The sequence below is a fragment of the Indicator indicator genome, chromosome 1 (genome assembly GCF_027791375.1).
Source record: "Indicator indicator isolate 239-I01 chromosome 1, UM_Iind_1.1, whole genome shotgun sequence".
NCBI classification, from domain to species: Eukaryota; Metazoa; Chordata; class Aves; order Piciformes; family Indicatoridae; genus Indicator; species Indicator indicator.
The window spans coordinates 96,024,455-96,047,564 of record NC_072010.1 but is presented as its reverse complement, the minus strand read 5'-3'; the positions used below and the strand labels follow the sequence as shown (position 1 = coordinate 96,047,564).

Here is a 23,110-nt window from a genome sequence, read left to right as displayed (position 1 = left end):
TTAAGCAATGACATCATGGGTATCACTGTTGGGTCTTTGGCGTATAGTCAGTGGCGCCAGAGGCTTTCCATAGAAATCTGTGTAAGAAATGCCAGAGAGGAAAACATATTAATCTGTCATTTACCATCTCCCTGACTTACATAATGTTTACATAAGGCAAATTTTTGCTTCCTTAATGAAAGGAAAGCTATGAGTTTAGAGGTAATTCCTACAAGCAACTCTCAAACAGTTCTAATAAATGTTTGGAAGTGTATTGACCAAAACAGGGTTTAATTACATTTTGTTATACATGTATCAGCATTTTTGAGATCAAGCCAAAAGGTGATCTGTAAAATTCCCTAAAAACAGGGAACAAGACAACCAAACTGTACAAATAACAACTGAAAAAAATGAAGTATCAAAATCTGAATGTGGCTGTAGTCAAGTGTGCATTACAGTAAAGTTTTAAGTGACAGCAATGCTATGCAGCATCCAAAATTTTGGGACCATTTATGCTTGGCAACTATCTTGAAAGCCATACTGGGTTTCTGAGAGAACTATATTGAGAATTTTAAAATAAGCATTTCCTTTTGTCAGTAAAGGATGTTAAAGTAGTAAAATTGTTCAAGACAAAGTTATTAACTACACCAGAAGAGAATAACAAGCATTCTCAAACACTGTAATTGACATAAAAAAAATAACCAAACATGCAGACTGCTATATGCAAAACATTTCACAAGCAAAATGGTATCATGAAAGATGGTAAAAGGAAAGAGGTAGAAATAAAAACAATAAAAAAGAAGTAGCTATTTGAAGCGTTCAAATCTCAATTTTGTTTACACAGATCTCCTCCTCCCCAACAAAGCCTCGATGGTGTGCTAACACAAAATTCAGCTTTAATAAATCATACTTTTCCAAGAAAAATATATTGCTGCACATGCAGTAACTTGTGTGTAAAATTGCATTCCTAAGCTAAAATTAACAAAAGCAAGTTGGATCACATTGCTCGAAGAGTATGTGTAAATGTCTGTAGGCGCAAGGTTTTAGTTGTCCTTACATTTAATCAGTAAAATAATAACACTTAAATATTATTGTTGTAAGTATTTTAATAGAGTTAATTCAGTGTTACAGAAGCATGTGAAAAGCAACAAAATTTTCACAAATTATATAGGGTAAATGAAAATTTGTGCATGGCTTTATTAATTTCTTGAGGCCTGGCAGATGACTTTAGGATTGCCAGATGATTTTACCTCATACAATGAGAGAGATTTATTGCTCGTGCAAATGTATCCTTCTAGAATCATTAGGATGTAAAAATTGCAGTTTTTAGTGAAAAAATATGTAATTAATAATTTATATAGTTGACTTTCTTGCCTGTTAATTTTGCCTGAACAGCAAACATAACTTTCTCTACTAAGAATGACACAAAAAATACTCAATATGAATATACTAAATAGCCTGCTTAATTTTTTTGCATCTTAAATTATTCAGACACATTTATGTCTCTGAGAAAGCTAACATTAAAACTAGACCTCTTGAGGCTGTTTAAACCTCACCCTACACTAATTTTATATATTCAGGAGCAACAACTACCATGCATCTGTGAAACTTCCAGAAAATTATTTTGAAGACAAAACCAAAGGAGTAACTGCTATCCTAATGAAGACTTGTGCCAGAATGAACAGGAATGCAGAAAAATATCTGCTCCTGTGTTTTTTCATGTACTAGCAGAAATCAACCCTACAAAAAGTCGCATTTGTTTTGAAGGTTAAGGTGACTGAGAAATTATCAATACACTCTTGCACACAGATTTTGAGAAAATACACATAACTAAGGCTCTTTAAAAAGTGGACTTTTAAATACTTTCTTCTTTCCTTACTCTTATGGACACTAGAAATTTTACCTGGAGTCCTAACAAAAGCATCCTGGGCATTCTACTGGAACAGCGGTTTCTCAGCCTGGTCTACACAAAGGTCGGTGCTCATTTGCACCATATTCTACAGCTTTTCAGCCAGTTAGCCAGTAACAGTTTGTCAAAGCAAACTGTTAAACAGAATGCATAATTGCTGTAGAAAACAGTGTACTTCAGAGAATAAAAAAAAAAAAACCACAGAAAACAAAGCAAACAGAGAAAGCCTTACTAAGTCCCAGATAAAGGAAATAAAAAAATCCCACCACTTCAAGCTTACACTGCAAATTGTACCTTCAATCCATTTATATCAATTAATTATGAAACCAATTAGGAAATCAGGGCTTTTTATTTCACAAATGTTGAATGCCAAAAAAATAAAGCTTTGGGAAAAGGTGGGGGTAAAAAAAAAAAACCACAAAAACAAACAAACAAAAAAAAACACCAAGAAAGAAAAATATTTCTCTGCTGAAGGGACACCCCAAAAGGAGTTTGTTTTCAGAAAGATGCAACTCAAGGAATATTTGAAAAACCTGGGTCAAAGGTTTTGGGAAAACTTGAATGCATTTCCAAGCAGGAGCAGGCTCTCCACCTGCAAAAAATATACAAATTCTTTGGAAAAGACTATTTTGTAACAGAAAAAGGCAAGGACAAATGGCAAGCTAAAATCACTGCAAGACGGAATTCTTATTGTTAGGTTAACAGTTGAACTCAATGATCTTAAGGGTTCTTTCCATCCTAAATCATTCTATGGTTCTCAGATAATCTGAGTATAAAAAAAAAAAAATCAACTACAACTGCTTTAAGCAAAATTGATGCTCTTTGATATCAGGACCTAAGTAAAGTTTTGACAATGTGGGGACTTAGGCATTTGAAGAGTTTTTTTTTTCATTTATAAATAGTGCTGTTTCCTTGCTTTCTCGGGATTTTCTGTACCTTGTGTGTCTCAAAATTCCTCAAAAAGACAAGTGTTAGCAAAGAGCAGGCAATGTAATCAATTTAAAGTCCTAAGCACTCCAAGTTTCCTCTGATCTCAATGGTTACAACTCTGGTCAAGAGACCATTCCCCTACCAGCATCTTTTCCAATGCTATATTCCAAAATACTTTCATTATTATCCTTGTTTTACAAATAGACTAAATTAACACAGAACTCAGGTTACTAGCTTACACACTTTTGAATAGGAAAAATAGCTTAAGCATTTTTTAAAAAAAATTTGTCTCATCCATGCTCTTGCTAAAAAATACAACACCTCCCTTAGGCATAAAAAAAAAAAATGAGTACAACTTCTTCCCTCTTTTTTTCCTTCCCTCCATACCTCTTCATCTGGCTTTTCCTTGTGGCTGCCTTCTCCCTATATGCCTTTAAAAAAAAAAAAAAAAAGAGCAAGATGCTTTTATGATTAAGATTACAAATGACATTTTATGCACATGAAAAATAAATATCTAGGTTTTAGAGTTCTTAATTGCCCTTCAGGCATCTTCTGATTTTTTGGCAGAGAAGTTCCATGTTCTGTTGCTTCAGAACTTCAGCAGGTATGTCCAATATAGTAGTACAATCAATTCAAGCCAAGGTTAAGCTCAAAAATCACTACAGTTATGCTGAGCATCTTTCTCTATAAGATCCTCAATTAGTGTTTTCTTTGTTCAACTCTTGTTAAGTGTTGCAATTGCTTTAGTTTGTTACCGTCTTCTCATATTACTTTAGATGTCTCTATATTCACTTGGCTTTTCAAAATTTGCAAAATAAAAATGTAAGAAAAAATTACCATTTGAAACAGAAAAAGATGCAGTATGAGCATATGAAAATCTTCCATGGTCTTCCAATATTAGAAAATAGTCATTGCCAAAGAGAGAAATAAAGAACGTGCCTACTACACCTTAAGATTTCCAGTTAGTAAAATTTTTCTCTGGACAGCTTGTGAATTTGTAGGGACCCTTCACATAAAGCAGAAGATCCCAAACTTTATCACTGACAACTTCAACTGGACTTCAAGAAAAACAAGGATAGTCTATAGGCTTTGCAAGTAGGTGCAAGCAACGTGAGAGGACTACAAGGATGAAGAGAGGTCATGCAGGGAGATAATTAGAACGGTGTAAACCCAACTAGAACTTAATTTGGCCAAGTCTCTGAGATATAATAACAAAAGGAGGGCCAAGGAGAACCTCCACCCTTTATTGAACACAGGGACAAGTCATAAGGATAAAACTGAGGTTTTTAATGCTTGCATTTGCCTCAGTCTTTAATAGCAAGATCAGCTGTTCCTTGTATATGCAGCCCGATATGTCAGAAGACGGAATTGGGGAGCAGAGCAAAGCTTCCTTGATTCAAGAGAAAATTATGAGGGACATGCTCTGCCACTTTAGATACACTATGGGGCCAGATGGGATCCATGTAAGGGTGCTGACAGAGCTGGCAGGGGTGATCTCCAAGCCCATTTCCATCATCTATAATCAGTCCTGGCTGACTGGGGAAGTTCTCTTTGACTGGAGGTTGGCAAATGTGACACCCATTTATAAGAAAGGCCATAGGGAGGATCCAGGAAACTACAGACCTGTCAGTCTGACCTTGGTGCATGGATAAGGCCCAGTCAGCATGGGTTTAAGAAAGGCAGATCCTGCCTGACAAAACTGATCTCCTTCTATGACAAGGTGACCCACATGGTGGATGGGGGAAAGGCTGTGGATGTTGTGTACCTGCACTTCAGTAAGGTCTTCAACATGGTTCCCCACAGCGCCCTCATGGACAAACTGTCTACCCATAGGCACACTCTTCGCTGGATCAAAAACTGTCTGGATAGAGTGGTGGTAAATGGAGTTAAATGCAGTTGACAGCCAGTCACAAGTGGTGTTCCCCAGGGCTTGGTATGGGGCCTGTTGTGTTCAACATCTTCATCGATGACCTTGACAAGGGGATAGAGCGCACCCTCGTAAGTTTGCAGACAACACCAAGCTGGGCAGGAGTGTCAATCTGCTGGAGGCAGAGAGACCTGGACAGTCTGGATCGATGGGCTGAGGCCAACTATATGGTACTAAAGAAGGCCAAGTGCCAAGTTCTGTGCTTCGGTCACAAAAACTCCATGCAGTGCTGTAGGCCTGGGAAAGAGTGCTTGGCAGAGAGGGACTGGTTGAATATGAGCCAGCAGTGTGCTCAGGCAGCCAAGAAGGCCAACAGCATCCTGGCCTGTATCAGGAATAGTGTGAACAGCAGGAGTAGGGAAGTGATTGTGCCCCTGTACTCAGCACTGGTGAGGCCACACCTCAAACGTTGTGTTCTGTTTTGGGTCCCTCACTATAAGAAGGGCACTGAGGTGCTGGAGTGCGTCCAGAGAAAGGCAATGAGGCCGATGAGCAGCCTTTAACAAAGTCCTATGTGGAGCAGCTGAGGGAGCTGGGGTTGTTCAACCTGGAGAAGAAGAGGCTGAGGGGAGACCTCACTGCTCTCTACAACCAAGTGAAAGGACGTTGTCGAAAGGTAAGGGACAGCCTCTTCTCCAGGTAACAAGTGCGGAGAGGTTTATGTTGGATATTAGGAAAAATTTCTTCACTGAAAGGGTCAATATGCATTGAAACAGGCTACTCAGGGAAGTGGTGGAGTCACCACCCCTTACGGTATTTAGCAGATGTTTGAATAAGTAGCTTAGGAACAAGGTCTTAACAGTTGTGTACAGGGAGATGTTAGGTTATAGTTGGACTCGATGATCTTAACGTCTTTTCCAAGCAGGTGATTCTGTGATTCTGTGACACCTCTCCTTGCAGATCAATAACCTAGTTTTCAGTTGGAAGTCTAATTAATTCTGCATTCAAGTCTATTTTGGGCTTTTCTTCATAGCAGAGATTGCAGTTTCTCATTTGGAGTTGCTAACATAATGCACTAATTCAGAAATGCCCACATGTCTTTAGTTTTCCTTCTCACAAGAAATTAGCCCTAAATCAATGACAAAAATCTTACAGGATATGCTTTTAAAAGCATATGGAACCAGTACCTGTGGATAAAAGAAATTTTAGACTATCTCAAGAGGCAACACAAGGAACCAGTCAGCAAATTCTTCTGGACATGGGCTATGGTTCATGGAACTATAGAAATACTTGAGGCCCATTTAGGTTCAGTACTGTGAAGTGATTAGCACTTCCAGTGGAAACAAACAGGCAGCTTAGTGCAGAATGGCCTGGACATGGAAGAGTTACTATGGATGCCAAATTAATAAGCCCTGATGGATCTCTGCAGTCTTGCTTTGTTTTTTTCTTCAGTATCCTCTCTGCAAAGTACCTCAGACTTCTTCCAGTATTCAGGTAACCCAACTCCTGTCCCCATTCCATCAGATAATGATGAGTTGTCTACATAATAACAATGCAAATACACTTTGGAAGTTCCATTTTTAAGGTAATGTGTATTTGGTCCCTGTCATTCTTTGTTATGTGGCACATTATAATATTTACGTGAATGATGCTGTGTAAATACAGATCATTACTAGCTTCTGATATCCCATGCCACTTTATAAGGGAATCTGAAAGAACTTATGTTTTTTTGGTAAAATAAAAAATAAGACTTGAAAAATCAAGAAGATGCTTTCTACAAAGCAAAAGGGTTAGCTTTTGGTCAATGAAAATGGTGATTGAGGAATAAAAAAAGAGATGAAGAAATTAATGTAGAAGTGAATACTTTTTGAAAGTACAAACTCCAAAATATTTTCAATTACCAGCATGATGTGTTACACCAAGAGGCTCAAGTTTTCGAAGTCTGTTAAGCTTGGGAGTTCCCCAGCCAACTAAAGGAAAATAAAGACAGTTAGCGCACACCACAACTGTACTTGATTCTGATGAAAGGTATGGAAAACGTTCTCTTGGGAGAAATCAAAAAACTTAGAAATGCCAGAAGCATGTAATATATTGTATATGTGGTGAATAATGATGAAATACTTTAGAATTAAACTGATTTGCCATTAATATATTGATATTTTTAATCACTTTTCATCAGTGACCTGTCAAGTTTCTGACTCTCTTTGTGAGAAAATAATAACATCTTCCCCCACAGAATAGGTCAAATTAGTACTGCTTAAAGTATGTGCCATGAATTAGGAAACTGCATCAAAGATTTCCTGGAGAGTAAGGTTTATCTCTATATGAAGAGCATTCAGAATGATTCAGAAATTAATATTTTAATTATTGATAACAAAAAACTGAGACATTGATTATTGTTCATTAGTACAGTTACCTGGTGGAATAGATGATGGTGTTGCAGGATTCTTGGGAACAGTGTCCTCTGTATTTACAGGTTCTACTCTGTGGCCCCTTTTTAATTTTGGCTTCCGATTTTTTTTGTTATTATTATCTATACCAAACAGAAATAATGCATTACATATCATATGGTTATATTCGGAGAATTATCTTAGATCATCTTCTAATACAATTGTTGGTATGAGATACATCGGTGTTTTCAACTCATACTTACACACAAAATCATGTGAAATGTAAAATTTACACATTTTTGCTATAGAAAATAAGCTGTACACATAAAATATATGCAAATTTTATGTTTTAATAAAGTGGACTACATATTTGATAATGATGAAAATCAACCAAATTTCAGCTACTGTATCGGCTCACACCAACAAACTTCTTGGAACGTTTTCTGGTACAATATCATAATTGTGCATTTTTAGGTTTTCAATAGATTAAGCTGACATGTGGTATCAAAAAAATAATGCAGAAGAGAGAACTATGTGGTAAAATATCATTAAGTGACACATTAAAAGGAAGCAGTTTTACCTGAGTAAAGGCATTCTGTGGCTTGCTGCTCGTCTTCATGCTGCAAAAGCTGTGTAGTTGTAGAACTGCATTTTTCTAGTCTATCATTTGTAGTTTGGCTGCTGCTACTTGATAAGTGCTGGGTGTCCATTTGCTCATGTTCTGTTTGGGGTTTCAAGGCAATCATAGCCTTTTCAGTCTCCAACCTTTGCCGCTTCTTTTCCTTTTCAATTTGTTTTTCATTCTAAAAAAAGGAATTTTTTTAAAACAACTTCTAATGCTGTAAACTGACTAATAAGACAGAAAAGTTATTTTAAAAATCAAAAATTTCCTAAAATATTTTTTCTGTCCCACACCTAGCATAGAAAACATTTTCAAATAGGTGAAGAAATTAAATATGCAACATTTTGTCCAGAGGAAGGAAAAAAATTATAAAGAAAAAAAATATTAACAGCAAAAGAAATTGCTGTTAGGCTTATAGCCTACTTTTTTGCTTTTCTTTTGGTCTGAATTCTTTACTGGAAAACTCTCTGAGAATTTACATGTTTCTTGAGGTTATGTTATCACAAGACAACTGAACTAAAAAACATGGTACAATAAGAACTACCTGAACTCTGAAAAACAGGTTAAGGAAACTTTATATATTAATATTATTTTCATATTTCAAAGCCAAGAACATTTCTCAGTTGTCTTTGGCTTCAACAGAAAGCAATTTATGCTCAGAAATCTAAATATTTGTCATGCAGTCAGGGAGATTTTATACAACTCACTACATCACTAGAACATTTTTAGAGGAAGCTAATAGATCTTGAATATTTTCCACTTCTGAATATCCAATAGTTTAATTAGGAAATGTGTTCAGTCATTTTTTTACAATACCTGCCCTCCAATCAACATTAGGGGATTTTCTTAACATGAAAGCTTTGATTCGATGCACACAAAACAAGACTGCCAAGGTTAAAAAAATATTTAAAAATAATGCTGGGCATACAGACTTAGAACAATATTTTAGAGGACTCCCTCCTCATATAAAAGTTAAAACTTGCTCCTCACTAACCACAAAAACCTGCTTTTTAATCTCTCAGTGACAGCCTTGGCTGCAGCAAGCCCACTGTTGTGGAATTTGGGATATTGCTGAGCACGGTTAAGGTTAGTTCCAATACAATGGATTTAGATTTTAGAAGACCAAACTTCAGCATGCTCAGGGCTCACCCAGAAGATCCCATGGGAAGATTCCATGGAGATTAGAGCTAGTGAGTGCTGGGAGTTTTTCAAGAACGTTCTCCTAGACACACAAAACCCTCTAAAGGCAAGGGAAGTAGGTGGAACTGGAGACCCCCTTCTGCCTGGGAAAGATCCAGGCAGTTATAAACCCATTAGCTTCACTTCAATCCCTGGAAAAGTTATGGAACAAATCCTCCTTGGCTCTACCACAAGTCAACTGAAGCACATACTTGGGAAAAGCCAACATGGATTCAACAGGGGCAAATTGTGCTTAATGAACCTGATTGTTTTCTATGACACAGTAATTTGCTCAGTTGATGCAGGGTGAGCAGTTGACATTGACTACCTGGACTTCTCCAAGGCTTTTGACACAGTTCTCCACAACCTCCTCCTAGAGAAACTGACACATTATGGCCTAGATAGGTGGCCTAAGTGGTGGGTGGGGAATTTGCTGACAGGCTCTACTCAGAGGGTGGTAGTAAATAGTTCTCAAACTGGCAGCCAGTCACAAGTGGGGTCCCAACACTGTTTAATATCTTTGTAAGTGATTTGGATGTTTGCATCAAGAGCAACTTGCTGAAGTTTGCAGATTAACACCAAAATGAGTGGGTAGGTTGACATGCCAGAAGGGAGAGCCACCTTCCAGGAAGACCTGGACAGGCTGAAGGAGTGGGCTAGCAAGAACCTTATGAAGCGCAATGGGCACAAATGTAGGGTCTTGAACCTGGGAATACATAACCCAGGAGTGGCAGCTCAGACTGGGATCTACCTGGCTGGAAAGAAGCCCTACGGAAAGGCACCTGGGGGTTCTTAGTGGATAACAAGCTCAGCATGAGCAGTGTGCTGCAGTGGCAAAGCAAGCCGATAGGATGCTGGGTTGCATGAACAAGGGCATTACCAGCTAAGATAAAGAAGCCTTTATCCCACTCAGCGCTTGTCACCTGGAGTACGACATTCAATTTTGGTCCCTGCTGTACAAAAAAGATGCAGGCAGGCTGGAAAGTGTCCAAAGAAGGGCCATAAGAATGATTAAAAGGACTAGAAGACTTGCCATATAAGCAAAAGGAAAGGCTGAGAGAACTGGATTTGTTCAGCCTTGAGAAGAGACAGCTTAAGGAAGACCTTACTACCAGTACATAAAGGATGGCTACTAGGAGGATGGAGACTGCCTTTTTACAAGGAGTCACAGGGAAAAGGCAAGGGTTAAGGATACCAGTTACTCCTGGGGATATCCAGATTAGACTCCAGAAGAAAATTTTGCACAATGAGAACAGTTAGACATTGAAATAATCTCCCAAGAGAAGTAGTGGATTCCCCCACATTGGACAGTTTTAAGACTCAGCTTGAGATGGTGCTGGGCCATCTCATTTAAACTAAACTATCATCCAGAAAGGTTGGACCAGATGATCCTTGGGCTCCCTTCTAGCCTGGCATTCTGTAATTCTGTGATTTTAATTGAACCATTTTTCTCATTACCTCTCAAATATTTGTTAGTGGTAGGTTTAAAATGACCCATATTTCCACATATTCTCATACCTCAGAGATTACAGCAGATATAGGCTGGAAGGGGTTTTCAGAGTTCCCAGGCTCAGGGTCTTCCTCGTCAGGTACACTTCTTCCTTCTTCTCTTTCCCTTTTGTGTTGTTGTTTAGTTTATGTTGTTGTTGATTTAGTGGTTTTGGTTGTTTAGTGGGTTTGCGTTTTGTTGTGTTTTTGGAGGGGGACAGGGAGAGGAAAGAGAAGGAATGAACAAAGAATTATGATGAAGATAAACCACACATTTTACATAATAGAGACATTAGGTCATCTAACTCACCCTCCAATTTATGCCAGCTTTTTTTTACAATATGCTTCTGTATTTTCAAAAACATTCTACAGAAATCATAATGACAAGCTAACGTTAATAAAGCACAAGTATATGTTATGGTAGAGGTAAAACCATATGCTGCTATGTGTTGAAATGTTCAATCAGCACTTCAGGAAGTAGAAGGAGTTTGAGGACAGGATAGGTGAAGAATACATCTGTAACTGGAAGGTTTTCCTTGTTCAGCGATATACTGAAATTTTAATGTATTGGACTGCTCAGTTTATGTACTAACAGGGAATCATAGTTGCTTCAACTAGACTCAGAAAAGTTTAGAAATACACAAAACTCTCAGTATACTGTTGATGCACCAGCACCAGTTATTTTTTATGTACCAGAAAAATATGCAATAAACATTAAAATTACTATGTATTGAATAATACAGAATTAATAAAGCATACAATCATCATTTTTCATCAATTGATCTGATGGTACTTGTGCATAGGAAGTCACTGCTACACCTAATTTACAGCTGCAAGTACACAACAAAAAGCAGCCTAAGGGATTATTAAAACAGAATGAACCACAATTACACCAGAATCAAGATTAACCTATTTGTTATAGTAAAAAAACCTGATTCGACACAAAACAGAAAAATGAGAGTTAATGCTATCTTTTATAACTGAAACAAGCCCTCAGCTACAGGTAAAACCAGCAGATGTTAGCTTTCCTCTAAGACACAAGAAGTTTATAAAAACTTCTAAGCATTTAATCTAATTCAGATCTAACCAATTCTTCAGTGAACAAATACCATCAAGATCACTGAGCAGGGATAGAATACAATTAAAATGCCCATGTCATCAGATAATCTCTTTGAGACATGTTTCAAAGTCAGTCCTCCTTGAGAAACTTCTCAATGTGGCACAAACCCAATACAATCCAACATGGTCAGAGAATTTTGTCTCTGCAGAGACATCTGGCACAATAACAGTGTATGTATTTTTTTATCTTTGTGAAATGTGTATGAAGACCCTGTCAAATTCCAGATATTTCAAATATGCTTATTAAATTGATAAACTAAACTGAATCAGCAAGAATACAAGCCAAGTCACTTCACAGTTATTTCTCACAGTAACTAAGACTCATAAATCTTTGCATGTATAGGGCAGATGGAGGGACAGAGGTGCTCAGTGAAATTTTTTAACAATGTTCCAGTAAAATGATTAACATCACTCTGTAAAAGTTGGCTGCTGATGACCACAAAGGGTTTTGAAAGGAAGTAATAAATAATTTGTCATGCTTCCCCTCTCTGAATCATATTAAGCATCCCCATGCCTCACCTGCTGGATATCCTGAAGTTTATTAAGGATAGCACTGAACAAAATTTCACATCTAGTGTTTGATATTTGCACATGGGTTATAAAGTATAACATAAATTGCCAAAAGTTTACCTTAGCACATATTTGAAGGTAACAAGATTAAATGACAACTTTTTTTTAGGGTAGCACCCTAGTTATTTTGGCAAGGACAAGTTTACTCTGCAACTGCCTTACAGTTCTCATTCACAGTACATTTCCAGCATAGAGCAAATAAAATAAAGAGAATTAAGCAGGTAAAGACGTGTAGGCATTGAAGAAAAGCTCTAGCATTCAGGTCTATACTTCTAATATAGAAACTCTTGGCTTGTAAGCTTCAAATCCTGATAGCTTTGTTCAGGAAGGAAGTACCAGAGAGAAAGGGAGGAAGAAGAGGGTAAGAGAAATTATAGAGAAAGTACCTTTCTTCTCGTATCCTTCTCACTCGTTCAGCTCGTTCTAGTTTCTGTTGTTCTTCATATGCCTTTTGTTCTGTAGTGTCTCTTTGGATGCGCTCATTTAAGGCATCAAAATCTTTTGCTATGATACATAGAAGCCAATATAAACCCTTTTTTATTGATTTATCTATTTTTTTCCCACAGCCCATGATTGCTGAGCAAGGTTCCTGTAAATGTAAGGAGAGGAAAATTATTTGCGCTTCAGATCAAATTCCTCCCTCTGAAAATAAGCAATCAGCAAAACAGAATCACAGAATTGTCAGGGTGTGATGGTTTGAAACTGTCTTTTTAATTTTTCCTTGCAAAGTTCAGAACAGAGAAAGTGAAAGAATGTAAATAAGTCACTATTGGGTGTAAGAAAGCAAAATAACGATTGTTCTAAACACTTCCATTGGATAGATAGAAATGTTTAAGAACTATTACCCAAAACAAAGTAGGCATTCTGCACATTCTGCGTTCTGCAGTGGGGGCAGTTGCTGGGCTGTCTGGCTGCTGTTTCTTCTTCTCTTCTGGCTGAAGATAACACACTGACCTTGGCAGCTAAGTTAACAACTTTCTGCTTAACTAACTCTGCTTCTCTGTCCAGGGGAGTCTGGGGGGGAAGCTCCTGGGAGAGAGAGAGGCCCCTTTGGGAGGGTCCCCTTGGGGGGAAGCAAAGGGAGATCGGTTGTGCTTTTTCTGTTGATTGTATATATTTGTGAATGTTGTGAATTTTGTATATTTGTATATATTCATTGCATTTCATTGTAGATTTTAGACTCTGCTTGTAAATACAGCTTTTCATTTGCTTCCAGACTGAGCTAGCCTGGTTATTGTTGGTGGGGGGGGAATTTCAGCTCACACCGACACACAGGGTTAGAAGGGACCTCAAAGACCACCCAGTTCCAAAACCCCCCACCATGGACAGGGACACCTCACACTAGATCAGGCTGCTCAGAGCCCTATCCAGCCTGCCCTTAAAAACTCCCAGGCATGGGGCTTCCACCACCTTCCTGGGCAACCTGTTCCAGTGTCTCACCACCTTCATGGTGAAGAACTTTTCCTGACATCCAATCCGAAACTACCCACTTCTAGTTTTGCTCCATTCCCTCTAGTCCTGTCACTACCCAACATCCTAAAATGTCCCTCCCCAGCTTTCTTGTAGGCCCCCTTAAGATACTGGAAGGTCACAATAAGGTCTCCTCAGAGCCTTCTCTTCTCCAAACTGGGAGAATCCCAACTCTCTCAGTCTGTCTCCATAGGACAGGAGCTCCAGCCCTCTGATCATCCTTGTGGGCCTTCTCTGGACACACTCCAGCATGTCCATATCTTTCCTGTAATAGGGGTCCAGAAATGGATGCAGTACTCAAGGTGGGGTCTCACCAGAGTGGAATAGAGGGAAAGAATCACCTCCCTCGACTTGATGGCTATGCTTCTCTTGATGCAGCCCAGGATATGATTGGCTTTCTGGGCTGCAAGTGCACACTGATGGCTCATGTTGAGCTTCTCATCCACTAGTACCCCCAAGTCCTTTTCTTCAGGGCTGCTCTCAAGCCAGTCACTGCCCAGCCTATCTTGATGTCTGGGATTGCCCTGACGCAGATGCAGGACCTTGCATTTGGTCTCGTTGATCTTCATGAGGTTGGCTTGGGTCCACCTCTCCAGCCTGTCAAGGTCCCTCTGGATGACATTCCTTCCCTCCTGTGTTAGCCACACCACACAGCTTGGTGTTGTTGGCAAACTTGCTGAGGGTGCACTCAATGCCACCCTCCATGTCACTGATGAAGATGTTAAACAAGACTGGTCCCAGTACTGATCCTTGAAGGACTCCCCTTGTCACTGGCCTCCACTTGGACATGAACACTTTGTGAGCGGCCGTCAAGCCAGATTTTTATCCATTGAGTTGTCCATCCATCGAATCCATATTTTACCATCTTGGAGACCAGGATGTTGTGCAGGATAGTGTCAAAGGCTTTGCTCAAATCCAGGTAAATGATGTCAGTGGCTCAACCCTCATCTATTAGTGTTGTGACCTTTTCATAGAAGGCCACCAGGTTTGTCAGACACAATTTGCCCTTGGTAAAGCCTTGGTGAAACAATTACTGTTTACTGTGAAGCTTGCAAAACACTGAGAAGTGTGGGGAATTAATTTGTTTTAAGGTATTCTATAAAATTCAGGTACTTTCTGGACAAGATACAAATCACATTGACTCTACCGAAGTCCATTATTTTCAGTCCCATTATAAAAATAATAGAATACTGCACAGAATAGCTCCATAATACTTTGCTCCAGCCAGCCCTTTCATTTTTGAAGCAGCAGATTCAACTCAAACCATGATACATATATACCTGCTATGTGTATATATGTAATTTACACGTCCATATCTACACAGCTGTACATAAATACAATTTGTCAGTCTCGAATATATGTGTTCTGGTTTGCTGCTGTTTATAAATAGTCCATGTTATATGTATCTGCTAAAATGGGAAAAATGAGATCCAAGAGAATCAGCTTGGCTTCAAATAATGACAGAAATGTTCGATGACTTCATAAGCACTTACTGGATAAATAAAATGCAGGGTGAATTTGTCAGAAAAATTGTGAAACTGATTCTCTCTTTTTTTTTTTATAATCAGAACAGGTAGTGTGGATAGAGGTGGAGCAATATATTCTGCATCTTGAAGTAAAACTTTTGTCATTATATTCTGACCAGCAAGAAAGATAAACATGACCTAGGCAAATCTGTTGGAAGATGGGTGTAAAACATATTGCGAAATTAGTTTGGAATCTTTTTTGTAGCTTGGATGCAACAATTCAAGGAAGTTGATTGACTGGAAGTAATTAAGAGGAGTACAGTGAGAAAAATCAGACAAAATTTGTTAAGAAGATATCGATTAAGAAAACACTGAAGGAACAGGAGTGATTCTCTTGAGATGAAAAAGCTTCAAGAAGACATAATAGCCTTCAAAAACACAACGCATAACTGCAAATAGGAAAAGAATAATTTGCTCTTCATGTTGTCATGAGGAGAAGTATAATGAACTTTAATTGAAACAAAAGATATATATTGCTTTATTCCAGTTCAGAAATGCTTTCCAGAATGCTTTGGACTACTGTATGGGTTTTTTTAAACTGTTGTCTGAATAATTGAATAGAACCGGTTATATAGTTGACATGAAGAAATGGTATTTCACACTGATTGTGTTCATGAATGAAGAAATGCTGGAAAAGATGAACTCTCTAATGAATCATAGACTCATTAAGGTGAAAAAGATCTCTATGATCATCAAGTCTGACCATCAACCCAACATCACCATGCCCACTAAACCATGCCTTGAAGTGCCAATGTCTACGTATTTTTTGGAACACCTTCAGGGATGTAAAATGTCAAGACCAACAAATTCTGGTTTATTCCTTCATTTGCCAACCATTTAAATGGCACCATAGTCAGGCATGGTATGTACAATCTATGACATATAACAAAAAAAAAAAAAAAACCACCAAAAAACCCCCAAAACAAAACCAAAATTTCTGACCTTGTACATCTCTGCAGAGTGCAAAATCTAGTTTGCACTTTAATACATTCATTCTGTATGTTCTTTATGAAGGTTCAAACATGAGTGTTCTTCACTATGGAACACTACAATATTCTCTAGGAGAACCTCATCAGGGAGAAGATGTATAGGCAATAATACCTTGTTTCTCTGAGAAAATTTTAAAACCCAAATTGAATATTAAGTTGATGGATATTAAGTATCATTTGTATACATCTCTGATTTTAGCTCCTCCTTTCCCCTTGCTGATTTTATTATTTTTTTTAACATGACTGTGAACACTACATCTGAAATGTAGCTATTTTAGGGAAAACATTAACAGCTCCAACAGTGTTTTTTGGTGATTACTGTGCTGGGAATTAGATGCCCTAGGAACTAGATTAAGTGCTTGCTGTTTGCCAGATGATGACACCAACTAAATGATGGTGTTCGCTATGAGCAGAAATGAGACAAACGTCATATTGAAAGTGATCCTTCCTGAATGTCACCATAGTCAAATTACTCTTCTTGGTTCTTTTTAAAAAGATGGAATACTAAATTTGCCATTCAATTAAACAAGTTTTAAACCACTTTAGTAACTAATTATTCTTATATGGTTTTAGAATGGTCCAGCAGGTACACTCTCAGGATCCTTGTTATAAACTTCTTCAATAGATCTAGAAGTAGAATCATAGAATGGTAGGTGTTGGGGTGTTGGAAGGGACCTCCCATTGAGTCCAACCTTCCTGCCAACGCAGGATCAACTTTGGCATGTCAAACAGGAACATTTCCAGACAGATCTTGAAAGTCTCTAGAGAAGGACACTCTCTGGATAGTCTGGCACCCTTACAGTAAGGAAGCTTTGCCTCCTGCTGAAGTGGAACACCCTGTGTTCAAGTTTGTATCTATTGCCCCTTGTCCTTTCACAGGACATCACTGAAAAGAAACTAGCACCATCATCTTGACACACACACCCTTCAGGAATTTGCAAACATTAATAAGATCCTCTCTAAGTCTTCTCTTTTCAAGACTGAACAACCCCATGTCTCTCAGCCTTTCCTCGTAAGACAGATATTCCAGTCCCTTAATCATCCTTAATAGTCCTCTGTTGGACACTTTCTAGTATATTCCTGTCCTCCTTGAACTGGGGAGCCCAGAACTGGACACAATACTCCAGATGTGGTCTCATTTGGTGTCATGGATTGAGTTGAATCTGCTGCTGTTATTCATACCATGCTGCAGTCATGTCAGCTTAAAAAATGAAAGTACTGGCTTGAGCAAAGTATTATGGGGCTTGAAGTTCAGATTGTAACATGGGAGGCTTCCTGTTCTGGTTGCTGCTTCCGAGTTCTGGGCTCTTGGGTGTTGGTCCTTTCTACTGGGATGGCAGCGGGACAAGGAGGGATGGGGGAGTAGTTTTCTGGCTTGGGCCTTTGGCTCACTTGCTTCTGCTTGCTGCTGCTTTGCACTGTGCTTTTTCTGCAAATAGGCTAAGGTAATTATGCATTTTGTACCATGTTTTTCTGATTTTGCTTAGTAAACTCTATTCACTGGATTTTTTGTGTCTCAATCCCATTTTTTTGTGTGTTACTTTTCCCTCACTTCAGTGTTGGGAAAATAGAAATAGACAGATTAACTCTCTGGTTCCATTTGACCCATTTTATTCTGATTTAAACCATTACATGCGGGGAGAATAGAGGGGGAGTAGAACCTCTTGGACACATCTTTCTTAATGCACCCCAGGACACCGTTTGCCTTCTTGGCCACTGCTGTCCCATAGATAACTTATTATCAGCCAGGACTCCAAGGAGCTGCTTTCAAACAGATCAACATGTAATCTGTACTGGTGCATGCTGTTGTTCCTCCCCAGCTGCCACACTTTACACTTATTTTGTTGAACCCCATTAGGTTCCCCTTTGCCCAGCACTCCAGTCTGTCCATATCTCACTGAATGGTCACAAAGCCTTTCAGTGTGTTAGCCTGTGGCACTTCAGCCAACCCTCCCAGTTTGGTATGATCAGTGAACTTGTTGAGGGTACATACACTGTATCCCCTCATCCAGGTCATTGATGATACGCTGCATAAGACTGGACCCAGTACTGACTCCTAGGGAACACCACTAGTTACTGGTCTCCAACTGAACCCTGGACCCTTGTTCACAACCCTCTGATCTCTGTTGTTTAGCTAGTTCACAATCCATCTTACCGTGCATTCTTCTAACCCACAATTCCTGGGCTTGCCTGCAAGGATGTTAAGGAAGACGGTCTCAAAAGCCTTGCTAAAGTCAAGGTAGACAATATTCACTGTTCTCCCTGTATCCACCCATTCAGTCACACCATCATAAAAGGCCATCACATTAGCCAAACATGATTTCCCTTTAGTGAATTCACACTGACTACTCTTGATAACCCTCTTTTCCTCCATGTCCTTAGAGATGACCTCCAGAATGAGCTGCACCATCACCTTTCCAAGGATGGAGGTGAGGCTGACTGGTCTGTAGTTTCCTGGATCTTCTTCCTTGCCCTTTTTGAAGACTGGAGTGAAACTGGCTTTCCTCCAGTTCTTAGATACCATTCCCATTTTCCAGATCCTTTGAAAATGATGAAGAGTGGTAGAGCCACATCAGCCAGCTCTCTCAGCGCTCATGGATGTATCACATCAGAGCCACATGTGGATGTTCAGTTTGTCCAAATGATCTCTAACCTAATCCTCATTGACCAGTGGAAAGTCTTCCTTCTACCAAGTTTTCTCTATTACTTCCAGGCTCTGGGATTCCTGAGGGCTGGTCTTAGCAGTAAAGACTGAAGCAAAGAAAGCATTCAGTAACTCTGCCTTCTTGTTACCGGGGCTCACACCTCATTCAGCAGTGGACCCAGAGCTTCCTTATATTTCCTTTTGTCACTAATCTATTTGAAAAAGCCCTTCTTGTCCTCTTCTACTTCCTTTGTCAGATTTAGTTCTAAGAGGGCTTTGGCCGTCCTTATTGCATTCCTACATACCCTGACAACATTCCTATAATTCTTTCATGTGACCAGTCCCTTTTTCCACATACTGTGAACTTTTCTTCCACATGACTTTTATTAGCAGCTCCTTACTCATCCATACAGTTCTCCTTCCTCCTCTACCTGATTTTTTTTACTCAAAGGAATGCACTTATCTTGAGCTTAGAGGAAGTGATGTTTGAATATTAAATGTTATGCTAGCCAAAAAAAAAAAATCTTTTAAACATCTCTCTTGTGCCCCCCTGCCTTCCAGAGTTTTGACCCACAGGATTCCTCCAAGCGGGTCTTTGAAGAGGACAAAGTTAGCCCTCCTCAAGTCCAAAGCTGCAATCATACTTATTGCCCTGCTTCTTCCTCATAGGATACTAAACTCTATCATGTCATGGTCACTGTTGTCAAGGCTGCTCCCAGCCTTCACGTCCCCAACAGATCTTCTTTATTTGTTAACACAAGATCCAGCAGTGCACCTCTTTCCTCGTTGGCTTCTCCATCACCTGCATCAGGAAGTTACCATCAACGTACTGCAAGAGTTTTCTGGACTGAGTATGCCTAGCTGTGTGGCCTTTCCAACAAACATCAGGGTGACTAGGGTATGTGACCTTGTGGCTACTTCCAGCTGTCTGTAGAAGGACTCATAAACATCTTCTTCCTGGTTTGGTGGTCTGTTGTAGACACCCACAACAGTTTCACCTATATTTGTGTACCGCTTAATTCTTACCCATAAGCTTTCAACACGTGCTTCCTCCCTCCCTGGGTAGAGCTCAATACATTCCAGTTGCTCTCACACATAAAGAGCAACTCCACCACCTTGCCTTGTTGATTCATCTCTCCTAAAAAGTACATAGTTGTCCATGACAACATCCCAGTCATGTGAGCTACCCCACCATGTCTCTGTAATTGCCATGAATTATTGCCCTGTGACCAAACACAGATCACAGACCTACAAGGTAAAGAGTGGAAGTGCTTGTAGAACAGATACATTACTCCATCTTTGTTGGGATTGCAGGGATTTCGTTTCAGTTTTGAACTATGCAGCACAATCTCCTACCTTACTGCAAGCTTTACAAATAAATTGGAAAATGAAGCATCTCGACATGTACTTACAATTTGACATAGACACTTGTGTTCATTCACAAGCTTTTCCAGAGATAAGGACTCAATTACATCTGCTTCTGACAGAGCTCCTTCTCTGTCTTGCTTATTTGCCAGCCTAAAGAAAAGATCAAAAGAAACATAAGAGATTCTCAGATTTCCAAAACCTAAAATTTTTACAAAAGTAGGAAACAGAAAGAGAAAATGCCTGTTTCAGCTTTCTTTATTGTTCTTTCTACTTAATAAACTCATTAGTTCATGCACTACTGTCAGCAGATACTAACATTAAATAATTACTAAGGTGCTTAGTTAATGATTTAATAATTATCAATAAACAAATCAATTATATTTTCAAGTTAAAAGGATGGATGTAAAAACCATACTGTTGTACATCTAAAGCTACACATTACAATTGAGTCTATGGATCAAAGTTCAGAGCTTTGCAGAATCCCAAACCATGCCCATTTCCCCACATAACACTGCTTCATGATCATCTAAGGTCTGCCTGTCATCCAGAATCTCTCTGAGGCCAAACAACTAGACATGTAATACTTTGAAACTGCTCTTTATAAGTAAAGCTTAAAGACTGAAGGGAGGAACTTGCATGAAGCTTGCTCTAAAAAACGTATTTTATTACCAAATAGAGGGACGGAAAAAAAACCCCAAAGTATATAAAACACATATCTTACAAAATAAGTATACTGTAAGATGAAGTGCCATCGTCTCATTTCTTAGAGACTCCAGACTTAAGTTTTTGGGGGACTGTTTTTCTTGATCAGATTTGTCTTCCATATACTCTGTTAAGTACAATGCTACAGTCAATAATGTGTGCTTTTTAAAAGGCAGAAAATAGATCTGGTTTTCCACCCGAAGAATGTTATTCATTACTTCACACTTTAGTATCGACATACACCCAGAAGTAGAAGCTGTTAGGTTCCTTAAGTTCTTCACCAAACTGTTGGTGATGCCAGGTTCTAACCACACAGATGAGCTTACTCACTGAAAATTCCTCTATATATGAAATGAAACTGGAAAAGCTTCTGATCAAAAGCTAGAAAAGGTACATCACAAACTGCATGTAAGAAAAAGTGAGGATAACTGTCAAAACTGGTATGGAATCACTTCTCACAGAAAGCCAAAATCTTTTCCCTTATGGGGATTTATCTCAGCTATCCAAGTAATAACTTCCATGAAACTCACAGGACTTGACTACCCTTGAAACTTCAATTTCTTGAACAAAATGGATTTACTTTGGTCAGCATCCAAGAAGGTAGGATGGATTAGCAAGGTAAATTTACCTAAATACTTAGGTAGTATTTAGGTATTAGCCAAGGAGATGTACTCCCTAAGAAGAAACTTAAAAAAGTAAACTTGCAGTCAGGTTGGTCAGTGATCTTCTGAGTTCACTTGTAAGCAAATTTTAGTAAGAAATGGAGAAAGTTAGATAGAAATCCAAACTGAATATTTTAAACAAACAAAAATGACAAAAAAAAAAATTCATGTTTCCTGAGGGTCTTAAGAGTTTTATAAGGAAAAATGAAACCTTCACAAAAGAGTTGTTCACATTGTTGTGAGTATTTTTTACAATATTCATGGAGGAATATGTGATTTGTGTCAAGTGAAGGGTTAAATTCAGTGAATTTCTTTTGGAAGATCGTAAAAGCTGTTTTAAGGGGCTCGATTTGACCTCTTACTAGACAGACCATAGATAAAGGCGGCCTTGCCTGGCTCTGCCTTGGAATGTGTGTGTCAGATATAAGAATGTAGGAGGTCTGCGGTGTTCCGTGAGAAAGATGGCTTTACTCTCTGAACCTTTTTTCTCCCAAACACTTCAGAACATTCTGGGGGCTCATTATCATATCCTTCCTTCTATTTAAGATAAGCCTCTCAATACATCAGATGTGCGTAATTTCAAGAAAGAGATGGGTCTTTGTTGGATGACCCTTTAGGTGTAGCTGAGAGATTGGATCAATTTTTGGGTTCTAACACATATACCTGGAGAGAAGTACAAGCAATTTTGAGTATTCTATTTACTGCAGAGGAAAGAAACTTGATCAGACAGGCTGGAATGAGGATATGGGAGAGACAAAGCCAAGGGGGGCCACCAGGAGATCAGAAGTGGCCTAATCAAGATCCTGGGTGGGACCATGAACAACCTCAGGGGAGACAGAATATGAGTGACCTGAGGACTATATTAATACAAGGAATTAAAGAAGCTGTACCCAGGGGAAATAATATTGACAAAGCTTTTAGTGAACAACAGAGGAAGGACGAGTCTCCCACTGAATGGATGGAAAGACTGAAGAAAAGTTTACAAATGTACTTGGGAATAGACCCCAATTCTGCAGCTGGAGTGATACTTCTCAGAACGCAGTTTGTAGCGAAATCATGGGGAGATATTAGAAAGAAGTTGGAGAAGATCGAGGATTGGCAAGACAGAGGGTTAGAAGATTTATTACGAGAGGCTCAGAAGGTATATGTAAGAAGAGACGAGGAGAAACAAAAGGCTAAAGCTAACTTGTTTGCAAAAGATTTAAGAGAAAGTCAGAAAACACTAGGAGTAGAAACAGACTAACAGAGTTCAGAGGGAAAAAGTTACCATTTGCTATTACAGCAATAAAAAGCTAGTGATCGATAGCTTAATGACAGCTTGTAAATGGTGGGATAAGAACTTTTTCCTACTCCGCACCCTCTCACCAACTTTCATCCCCCCCTTTTTACTCTCTGTAAGAGGCAGCTGCAAGCAGCGAAATTTAAAATAACTGTTAAGTTTGAAGAAAAAGGCATTTTAGCATTTTGTGAAAGTAAACTTGATATGGGTAGTGTTTTTGGTATTATTTTTGATTGTATGAAATTTTGGACACTTACTCTTTTGATATTTGTAGTCATTGCATTTTTGCACTAACAGTAACGATTAATAAGTGTAAGTTGTTTTATAAGTTTGTAGGTTAAGGGTTTTTTTTGGGTTTGAACCATTTTTTTTGAGTGTGCTGGCAATTTTTAAATTTTTTTTTAAAAGAGGAGCTCT

General features: G+C 38.8%; 1 protein-coding gene across 1 annotated transcript in view; it reads right to left on the bottom strand.

The window, feature by feature from the left end:
* ARL13B (ADP ribosylation factor like GTPase 13B) overlaps positions 1–23,110 on the bottom strand; it is a 59,219-nt gene continuing 36,109 nt past the window's right edge. Inside the window, exons 4-10 of the mRNA XM_054383436.1 lie at positions 20,095–20,200; positions 12,440–12,642; positions 10,395–10,491; positions 7,656–7,878; positions 7,102–7,218; positions 6,587–6,655; positions 1–77 (exon numbers count right to left, since the gene is read on the bottom strand). Coding sequence (XP_054239411.1) covers positions 1–77; positions 6,587–6,655; positions 7,102–7,218; positions 7,656–7,878; positions 10,395–10,491; positions 12,440–12,642; positions 20,095–20,200 — 892 coding nt within the window. The remainder of the gene's footprint in view (positions 78–6,586; positions 6,656–7,101; positions 7,219–7,655; positions 7,879–10,394; positions 10,492–12,439; positions 12,643–20,094; positions 20,201–23,110) is intronic.